General features: G+C 44.4%; 1 protein-coding gene across 1 annotated transcript; it reads right to left on the bottom strand.

Moving 5' to 3' along the window:
* Positions 1-384: 384 nt before the first annotated feature.
* Positions 385-10,322, bottom strand: LOC129183050 (nuclear factor interleukin-3-regulated protein-like). The gene is made up of 2 exons (XM_054779854.1): positions 10,043-10,322; positions 385-4,324 (listed from the first exon to the last, which is right to left on the bottom strand). The coding sequence occupies exon 2, from the start codon at positions 3,781-3,783 to the stop codon at positions 1,996-1,998; it is 1,788 nt and encodes a 595-aa protein (XP_054635829.1). The 5' UTR covers positions 3,784-4,324; positions 10,043-10,322; the 3' UTR covers positions 385-1,995.
* Between the last annotated feature and the right edge of the window lie 37 nt (positions 10,323-10,359).

Genomic DNA, 10,359 nt, shown 5'->3' with positions numbered 1-10,359 from the left:
TATTAGTAATGTTAGTCACAATTATATTCATGATTATTTGCTTGAAGAGAATGATATGTAAGTGATGGACAGTTTACCAGTGTCTACTTGTTGTACTTTGTTTTTTATACATTGAGGTCCATTTTGTGTTTAGCTGTTTAATATCTTTAATAAACAACAATTTGCATAAAGCAAATCTATTATCCAGCGCCATGTTGATAGTATTAAAAACTTGAAAATGATCTTTCAAATGAAGTTTCAAAGTTACACTTATTATAGATAAAAAACTTTTCTATCTGCGATTGTGATCAATTGAGTTAACTATGGACAAAATGTGATTAATCACGATTAAATATTTTAATTGACAGCCCTTATGTTAACACAGCCATAAAAAGTCCTAAAAATGACTTTCACAGTTATTAAAGGCATTTTAAATTTTGTTTTCAACATTAAAGGGATAATTGGAATTTTTTGACCAAGTTGTACGATGTCCCCATCAGTGTAGTGCATCAACAATGACTTACACGCCCCCTCCTCGTCCAGTGAGATTTTGGTGATGAGGAAAGTAGTTGGTGGAGCCATTTAAGAGTTTGGCTTCTCAAAACAATATGCGTTGAAAAGATGAAACACTGTTTCTCCGTCTGTGTTCCTTTGAAGACTACCATGTTGCTGCCTGAGCATTTGGAAGCTGAGAAATATCAGTCAAATCAGAAAAACATTTCAACAACCTTTTATTCCTTGCCCTTTTCCCAACCTTTACAATCAAAAATAAGGTTTTTTTTTCTCCCCCCCCCCCAACCATTGCGCAAATCCATGTGAAGTATAGTCATAGATGATCACATAGGGACAAGCTTATCTTCTTTTTGTCTCATTTTCGCAAAAGGTTTCGGCGAACAATATAAGTAATACAGTAACACAGAGTACAAATAGTTGCATGGGCTAGCATGGGAAAATACACAGCACAACCAGGAAGAGCATAGATCAAAATGACAACAGACGACAATAAAATTACACGTGATAATAGACAAAATAATAAGCCAATATAATAGAAAATAATAAAAAAATAACAGCAGTATACAAGTGATAGAGACAACTTTACATTTATACATAGTGGCCAGAGGCAGGCACCAGGAAGTGAAACTGTTGGAACTTTATAGACTGTATGACGTAGACTGCTAAAGCTCAGTGCACAGGTGAGTGGGCTTGATGAGACGTTGGCCGAGTTGAGGACAAGAAGAGACGACACGATTAAAAGAGGCACCTTATGAGAAGCGAGAGCAGCTTTGCTGGTTAGCGATGGGAGAATCATCTTTTTTATTAGACACCCGGGACGCAAAGGTGTATGGGTTCTGTCAAATGCAGCAAAGGAGGCTCACCTTGTGCTTGTCAGCATTGTAAGACTGCATAGCCTTGACTGATATGACAACTGGACTCTGTTTAGGATGTTTTTAGTGTTGAGGAGATCAAATCATCCCAAACAGGAGCCAGAGTTGATCTGTAATTGTAAAGGGGGGGTCTGTTATTTTTGTTCAACGGTAAGTTGTTTGAGATTTTTGAGGCATTTACGAGTTGTCTTCTCAACAACAAACTGAGTGCTTAAAGACTTCTGCGTCCAACGATTTTTTTTCTGTTGTTTTTGCCACCTTTTCTTTTTAAAATATATACGTCATGTCACAACAATATACAATCTAAGTGCTTGAGAGGTGAAGAGGTTCACAGAGAGGAACGATGGTACTGTACCCAAAGAGGAGGCATTAAAGAAAAATGAATATTCTTTGGTCAAACAAATGTTCTCATAATGCCACAATAAATGTGAGCGCTGGCCAGAACTGGGAAAAAAAAAAAAAAAAAAAAATGTATCCCAGAAATGTTTTATTGTTTTCTCTCCCTCAGTAAATGATTTCAACTGGAGGAATATGTGGGAGGTAGGAGAGGTTAAAGGGAAGTTGATGACAGTGAAAGTGAATGAGATTGACTATTTGTTAACTGGAACAATGGAGCATCTCCCAGCTGTTTTCAAACACATCTGTTATTGCCCCCACCTCTTCCGCTGATGGAGTGCTTCTTTGACTCCACCAGCTCATCTGGCTGAGCCTTGGCCTCCTCGGTAAACTCCGCCTCATTTTCTGTCTCTCTGCTCTCACTGCTGGCCTGCCCGCTATTTGGCAGAGCCAGGTAAGGGTGCTGGGGCAGAGTGGGGGACGGAGACATTGATGCACTCACGCCGGCCTCCAGCTGTGCTTTAGTCACCATGGTGGACAGCGCTCGGTTCTTAAGGCGCAGCTTGTGAGGCAGTGCAGTCCCTTTGACCTCAGCTGGGCACTCCACAGCTTCTGAACCTTTCTGGTGGTAGCTGCTGATGTCTGAGGAGGATGATGAGGGGGATTCATCATCAGTTGAACCCTCCTTGTCAGAGCTGCGAGGGTCCCCATCGCTGGATGATGTATCTTTAGTGGAGGAATTCTCTTGGTAGAAGGCATCATCAGCTCTGGGGCCTCCTTCATAGGTAAGAACAGGAGGCTCTTCATCCAGTGTGTTGAGGTAGCCATTGTGCTGTGTGAACACTGACATGCCCTCCTCAGTGCTGTGGATCAGATTGGGGGCGAAGGGGTTGTGGCTGTCAGCTTGCTCAAGGCTGTTCTGCTGAGCCCGGTAGCTGTAAGGTCCATGATGGCTCTCATGCTGCTGCTGGCCATTGTACCGTTCTTGCAGCTCCTCGGCCGACTCAACGTGGTCATTGGCGTATTCATACTGCTCACAGTCTACAGTCTTTGCCCTCTCTAGCTTCTCCGCAACCTCCGTGATGGTCACCGAGCAGTCGGAGAATTTGGCGGTCAAGGAGTGCTGGCCATGCTGCTGCGGCCTGCTCTGCTGCTCGCTTGGCCTCTGGCTCTCCATGGGGTAACAACCGCTGCTAGAACGATACAAGATGACACTCCGTTGTGAAGAAGTGGTTTGGGGAGCGGAGCTGGAGGCCTCCATGTAGGCCTGATGCTGGGGCTGCTGGTAGTCTGTGGTATCTTCAGCCAGCGACACCACCTGCAGGTGAGGAGACACCAACGTGGGGTGGTTGCCATGGTAGACCCGACTTGGCACCCCATCGCTTTCCAGTCTGGCCATTTCCATGCCGGAAGGCTCCTTCTTTATGTTGTAGCCCAAAGGCTCCGGGCTGTCCCTGGAGGAACCGTCAGACATGTCCGAGACGGATCCCCTCGGAGAGTACTTGTGGAGCGTGGTGTGGCGCTCGCCGCGGATGGACTGCTCCGTTTCAGAAGAGTCCGAGTTGAGCATCACCTGGGAGGCACTGGAGTAGCCGCTACTTGAGAGGTAGGCATTACTATTGGGGGTGCCATTGGTGCTGCTCAAATTGCTACTCGTGTTACCACCAGCAGCACTGCTAGAGATCTGCTGGCTTTTCTCCATGTAGGACGCTGTACTGATGAGGCCAAAGCGCAACTTGAGCTGAAGCAGTTCTGTTTTTAGACGAACATTCTCCTCGTTCAGTGCCATGACCCGATTCTCTAGTACCATGTCATTCAGGCGCCGCTTCTCCCTCGAGCGTTTTGCTGCTTCATTGTTCTTCCTCCGTTTTTCCCAGTATGAATCATCCTTTTTCTCATCAGAGATGAACTCGCGCTTGCGACGGGACGTCACAGTGGGCTTGGAACCTTTACCCGGGCGGGTGGCCCGCGCCCCACCCTCGGGAACAGGGGATGGCAGGCCGTTGCCATAGGGAGTAAAAGTGTCCACCTCCATGGCATTTTTGTTGCTGGTTGATGGAAGGTGTAGACTCTGGCTTTCCATTTTTGCCCAAGTAGGGCCAGAGTGGAACTCCGGCAAGGTGGTGAAGGGAAAGACGCACAGCAATAGCACAAATGTTTTGTTATAAAACAGAGTTTTAACTATGTTGTGGGACCAGCAAAAACTTCGAAATGAGGTATATGTGCACTTCTAAGAGAGAGCCTCATTGATTTATGCGTTTATGCCAATTCTTTTCTAAATTGGAATGCTCAAGTATCCAAATTCGCCAAGAAGATTAAGAAAAGATGGAATTCCATGAACATCTTAGACATTGAACTGGACCTCCCAACGAAAAGCCGTGAAAAAGAAACTATTTTGTATTTGGAGTTCCACGGTTGTACTGGCGCACACAACAAGTCTCTGGAGTCCTTCAGGAGGCGAACTGGAGTTTACTGACGTTTTCCCAAATGTTCTGGACAGCTTTGACGCTCGTCAGGCCACAGCGCTGCTCCTCACAGCGTCTTAGGAGATGTAGGTCAGTCAGGCTGTCTACTTTTTAAGCTCCCTGAGGATCCAGCGTCAGCGCTGCTGTGCTACGGCGGTGCTGAGAAGGGATACAGGGAGAGGAGGAGGAACAGAGTTAGATCAACAGCAAAACATATCAGTTAAAGTTACATTTAGGAACAGCTGGAAAAGTATTTATGTTGGGAGGCCTCCCCTTACATAACTGCTAAGATATGACTGATATCCCAAGCTTGATCACTGCTCTATCGAGTCTTTTAAGAGACCGTGTGGATGAGCAGAGTAGGCAGCAGTACAAAAACTGTACCTCTAGTTTTTCTGGTTCTGTCTCGTCACGTAAGAACAGAAATTGGACCTTGATGCTGACAGAATACAACAGCGTGTACAAGAGGCGCAGTATTTTTAAAGTAATTACAGTACGTGTCATAACGACTGCAAATGTTAAGACTGCAATTCATGGCACCATTACAGTGGCCATTGCTTTGTCCCCTGACTGACATTAGATCACAGGCTTGTGAACGTCGGCGTACCAATTTACCGTGGTTGATCAACAGGAAGTCCCCCCCAAGCAACACGCCTTGCGCCAACTTTAATGTTGTTGCTGAATGCAGTCCACAGTTATGTAACGTCTGTCTCTCCTGCTGCAAAGCTGATTGCACCGTGAATACAATAGTCAAATAACTGAATGCAGTGGATCCCCGCATGCTCGCGATTCAGCATTCGCAACCCCACAAATTCACAGGTTTTTTTGGTCAGATCTTTTTTTCCCCCACTCTGAAAATAGGCAATTCCCCCCCGGATTCACCCTGTTAATAATAATGTATATATAAGTGATAATGCAGGTAAAATGTACAGCATACACGTACCACTGTTAAAAAAGTCCACCATTTTTACCATCTTTATGCTTCACTGATATTGTGCTTTTGTCAACATTGCGATTGCACACTTTGTTCGGTGGCCCTTGAACGCACCATAGTTGCTGTGACACGCAAAAGTGAGCTGAGTCTAATGTAATAATTACAATGATCACTTTCACTGCCAATGTTGAGGACATCAAGCTAGCAGGAGGGTTTGGAAGGGGTCCGGGAAGCACTGTTCTAGATCAATAGCTGTTAAACATTTCAATAATGAGGGACTGGAAAAAGCTAAAGCAGCTAAACAATGATCCAACAAGAAAAGTTGCTGACAAAGATGCTAATAGGAGACAGTAATAAATTACAAGGCATATTATAATAAATATAGCATTTAATATCTCAGTTTGTGATAATTTATTGTGAATATTTGATACATTACACTGGTATACACAATTTTTCAAACAAAAACAAAACTATCGCTAATTGTGGGGCGCTGATTTAGAATCAGATGTCTTTTTTTTTGTTGTTTTAAATCAGCCTTCATTTTTGGTAATCTTATGCTCACTTACCCTAAAAAACCTTATAAATGCAATATTCTTTGGTGAACTACTCAATATCAGCTGGTGAGCTGTTGTACTTGTTGGAAGCCACTGCGATAGCATCACTGTCTGAAGCTGGACACACAATGTGTGTCTGTTGCACAGCTTCGACACACGGCTAATGTTTTTAAGACAAGCCATAAGTACTATAAATGATAACCAGAGAGCAACATGGAGTGATACTTTAAAAAAGTTGGGATGATGATCCAGCTCGTAGCTTGCCCGACAAAAACGAGCTAGCTTGATGCCTCCAGCCATGTAAAAAAAAAAAAAAAAAAAAAGGCAGAAAGTAGAATGAGACTGAAACGTGAGCAATCACACACGCGGTCATAGGTCGGTCGTCAATTGACTGCACATTTTACGGGTTATCGTTCATTCTCACGATAATGAGAAACAAAGTGAAAGCCAACACAAGACGTGTCACACATCTGGTCACACATGCCCACGTTTCCCTGTCAAGACGATTCCCCGCCACCAGAAGTCAATTCCCTGCCAGACTACAAAACACAATTTTTTTTTGTGGAAGAAAGTTTTATTCTCTGATGACAAACTTTTTTTAACCTTGACGGTCCTGATGGCTTCCACCGTTACTGGCATGACAAGGAGCACAGTGGAGGGGGCGCCATCATGATCCAGGCTGGTTTTTCCTTCGATGGAACAATGGAGCTTCAGGTTGTGCAGGGGCGTCAAGTGGCAGATCTTTTTTTTTTTTTTTAGCTGTGGTCTTAAACTTTCAATCAGGTGATGAACCGCCTATTTCATTTTTTCCCCCCTGTCCTGTGCAGCCTTTAAGGCAGATAGAATTGTAGATCTAAATGCCCTCCTGTGCTCAACTGATTTACTCTGCCAGGGAAAAGTGTGAGATACACTTCCCCTGTTATACAGAATTTATTTGACTTGGACGCTTTGTTTATTTATGTTTCGTATTACGCCAAAGAATACTTGTAGGTCTAAATAAAATGTGTAACTGTAACTTTCACACAAATAAAAATCATTGTAAATATTTCTGCATACTGGTTACGCCGTTGTAACATACATGTGACATACATGCGTCAGTAAAGCCCACGGTTTGATTTATATCACTTTGTGTCTTGTAGTCTGCCACTGGGAAACGACTCGATACTGACCGGGAAACGTCTTGCCATATTTGTGGGCGAATGCTTGACAAGAAATCGACTTCTGGTGGCAGGGAATAGTGTTGACGGGGAAACAACCATATACCGTGCTAGCAAGGCAGACAGGCGACTCCGGTGCATGCTTATCAAAATAAAGCACAGTGAAACATTTTTATTATATTTGAAATCGTTTTCCAACTAACTGTGGTCAATACGTACGTAAATAATCTATATATGTATCCATATAGCATATATATCCATTCATATACTGTAATATGAATTCTTTAAAAAAACTAAACTTATTTTAAAAAGGCGTGGCGCCTTTTATTTTGTAGCGGCGTATCGCCACGATCAATTACATGTAGCGGAAACCCTGTAGTGCCTGCTTTTGTCTTCACAGCTTCACACTCAGCATGAACAGTAAAAAAAAAAAAAAAAAAAAAATCACATTGCTGAAAAAATATGACCCGCTACGACGATACCAATGTCTTTTTTTTTTAAATCAGCACCCTCAAATTAGCTAAACAGCATGGTTTTCACTCTTGTTTCTACAACTTCATCAAATTTTGTAGACCTGTGTTATTAGTAAAAAAAAAAAAAAAAAATAATAATAATAATAAAAAAAGTGTGTGTGCCCTGAAGTGACATTCATATCCCAGCAGCGTCAGCGCCACTAAACTATTAAAATGAGCGTGTGGTTACCGCCTTACTCTGCTTAAGCTTGAGAGACAATGAACTTGTTACATCATCTCGCAGCGGAAAACAACAGTAACATGACGTGACCTTGGAACAGCTTGAGTTATGTCCTGAATACCGCAGCACAGTGCATGTACACACACCGGTTTTTATTAGAACTGGGGGTGGGGGGGGGCCGCCAGACTAGACTACGCATGTTACCAAACTAGTATGATTACCGTTTAGCTCTCCATTTTTCCTGCTCGTCTTAAAAGAACTGGAGTAATGCTACACAGGCAAAATGGATTTGGATAGCTGCCAACAGATGTGAATTTATTTATTTCATTTTTTTCCATAAACACCAGGGAGGAATGGGGAATGAACAAAGAGGCGGCTGGGTAGAAAACACGCATGTACGTCTGCGCTGTCCCACTGACCTAGAAACAACGCTCAGCAGTAAACACTCCACCCGTCTTTGACAGTGCGCCATAAAATAGGTCAGTGGGACTGCAGGAGAGGGAGGGCTGGAGAAGGTAAGAGAGTATTAAAGTGCACTCTATAAATAGTCCAATAGAAAGAGGTTGGGAGGGGGTTTGAATGGCAGGAGGAATTCAAGAGGTGGAAATGAGATTCCTCCTGCAGCAAGAGGAGGAGAGGCAAACCTGGGATGCGTCACTAGCCTAAAAATTATGAAAGCCCTCGTGATTTTCGATCCCTGCATGATCGAGACGGAGCCTGCAAAGCCGCACAGAACAATGGGCATCAGATATGATAAATTATAGCTGGAGATGGCATTGACGTCAGAGCGCACACCCACCGCCGCAGCCAAACTCACACATAACAGCTTCTCTCCGGACGGCACGGGGAGGGGCTTTATGTACGCCTTATGTACGTGCTCTGAATTACTTTTGTTGCACTGCAAAGCTTGCGTAACACGCACGTTTGGGCCACGGCACAAGTTACAGTTGACTGACTTTGAATTGCTGCAACTTCTCTGTCAGTGCAAGGTTGGAAAAAGAAGCTAAAGTGACGCGTTAAACCAAAACATTCACCTGGCTCTTACGGTTCAGCACAGAAAAAGGGCACGTTTGTGTGTTTTTGTTGTTGCAGTTTGCCGTTCCCAGGCACTTTCCACTTGGGGAGGTGTGTTTCACCTCTGACCCCCCCCCCCCACTGAAGCAAATGTGAGTCAACAGCCAGTCACCCTTGCACCCCTCCTCCAACCTTTTAAGCGATCCAACCACACACGTGGAGGGGCCCCCAGCTCAGAGCGTCCACTTTGCCCTACAGTTTTGTGTTTCAGACATCCAGATCATTTATATACTAGCACCAGTAAGTGCCACTGTCATTTCTACACCGAAAGTAGTCCTGCAGTTGCTGCTTTGCCACCAAAATGTTCCGATAAATGTTGAGGGTGTCCTTCCCATTTCATATGAATGTCCTTTAAAGAAAGTTTCAACTTTTGGTCATGACATAAAGCAGCTGAGATGCAGAAGCACATTTGCAAGGTGTTGCTCACTTGTCAGAAAAAAAGTGAATCCTACATGAGTAATGTGGTCATGTATTCCCTGGAGCAGCCAGACTGGGTGCTCAAAGTCATCCCGAGTTGCCTTGAACACCGTCTGACCTACATTCAGAAAGCTGGCCGGTGACGAGCAACGCAGATGCTCTGAAATCAGACCAGCTGGCAGCAGGTGGGCTAAAAGGGCTCACCAAAACCTGCCTGCCCGCCCGCCCCGCCAGACGGGGCTTTTTTCCACGCATTGCATCACATCCTGAATGTTCCCTTGCTCGTCTAATTTCAGTAAAGTCACGACAAGGCCATGCGGGCATCTTTGGATGCTGCTTTTACAGCTCTACAGCCCCTGGGGTAAATGTGGATTACATAAAACTTTGGCAGGTTTGTTTTTAAAATCTGGGTGTGAGCAGGAATCAATTACAGTCCAGAACGTTTTGTCCCAGGAGAGGGATGCTGTTTATTTGCAGCTCTCCCTGCTGTGTACTGGTTATGTCATCCTCCAAGCAACACTCTGCCTTACTTAACAGGCGTTTCTCGCGGTAATTATGACAAATAAACAGGTTTACAGGCTTAAAGTGCATCTTTGCACGACCCGCATCTACCTTATTGTAAATGTGTAAGTGACGTCTTGATAAGCTCGTAGTATTTAAATGACCTACATTACGCTAGCTAGGCAGAAGCTGCCATGTGCACAGCAAACATAATAAGCATCATTAGCCTCCCAACAGCTGGAAAACAAACCACCTCGCTTTAACGTTGAAGATATGTAATTTATATTGTTTAGCAGTAGTTTAGACCCGCCAACGAAGCCGAAAAAGACAAATATAAAGTGGAGGTCCAAATGTACACAAGGCGAGTAGCACTGTGTTACGTGACCAACCCGGCTAAGAGTCGCCATGTGAACAATAACCGGCCATGACCGGCGCGTCGTCGCCTCTAAACACACTCAATAAAAAGTCCTCAAACGGGAGCATTTACACTTTATGAATTAATACACGTAAAGAAACAAGCGAGATCCGCTCTCGCAGTGAAACATACCTTTGATATGGTGGAGGAGGGGAACACAACGTTCAGGCTTCCCCGACACAAAAGCTGTCTCGCTGCCGTTTCCTCCTTCTCTGTAGACAAAAAGCTCCACAGGACAAAAAAGTTGCTCCTTCTTTGCTCTCGGCGCTCGGCTCAGTCGTTTGTGTGTGTCCGTGTGTCCACTTTCTGTCTCTTGGCTCGGGCCGCCCCTGTGTTGTGCGCTGCCGGACACTTTGCTCTACTTTGTGCTGCTGCCTTTCTAGAAATATGTGTTAGTAGGTCAATGGTTGCGTAACAGCTCCTCTGCTGCCTCGTCACGTTTGTGTCCT

This window comes from Dunckerocampus dactyliophorus, chromosome 6 (genome assembly GCF_027744805.1).
Source record: "Dunckerocampus dactyliophorus isolate RoL2022-P2 chromosome 6, RoL_Ddac_1.1, whole genome shotgun sequence".
NCBI lineage: Eukaryota > Metazoa > Chordata > Actinopteri > Syngnathiformes > Syngnathidae > Dunckerocampus > Dunckerocampus dactyliophorus.
Note: the sequence above shows the minus strand (reverse complement) of the source record. Positions and strands in the feature narration are given on the sequence as shown.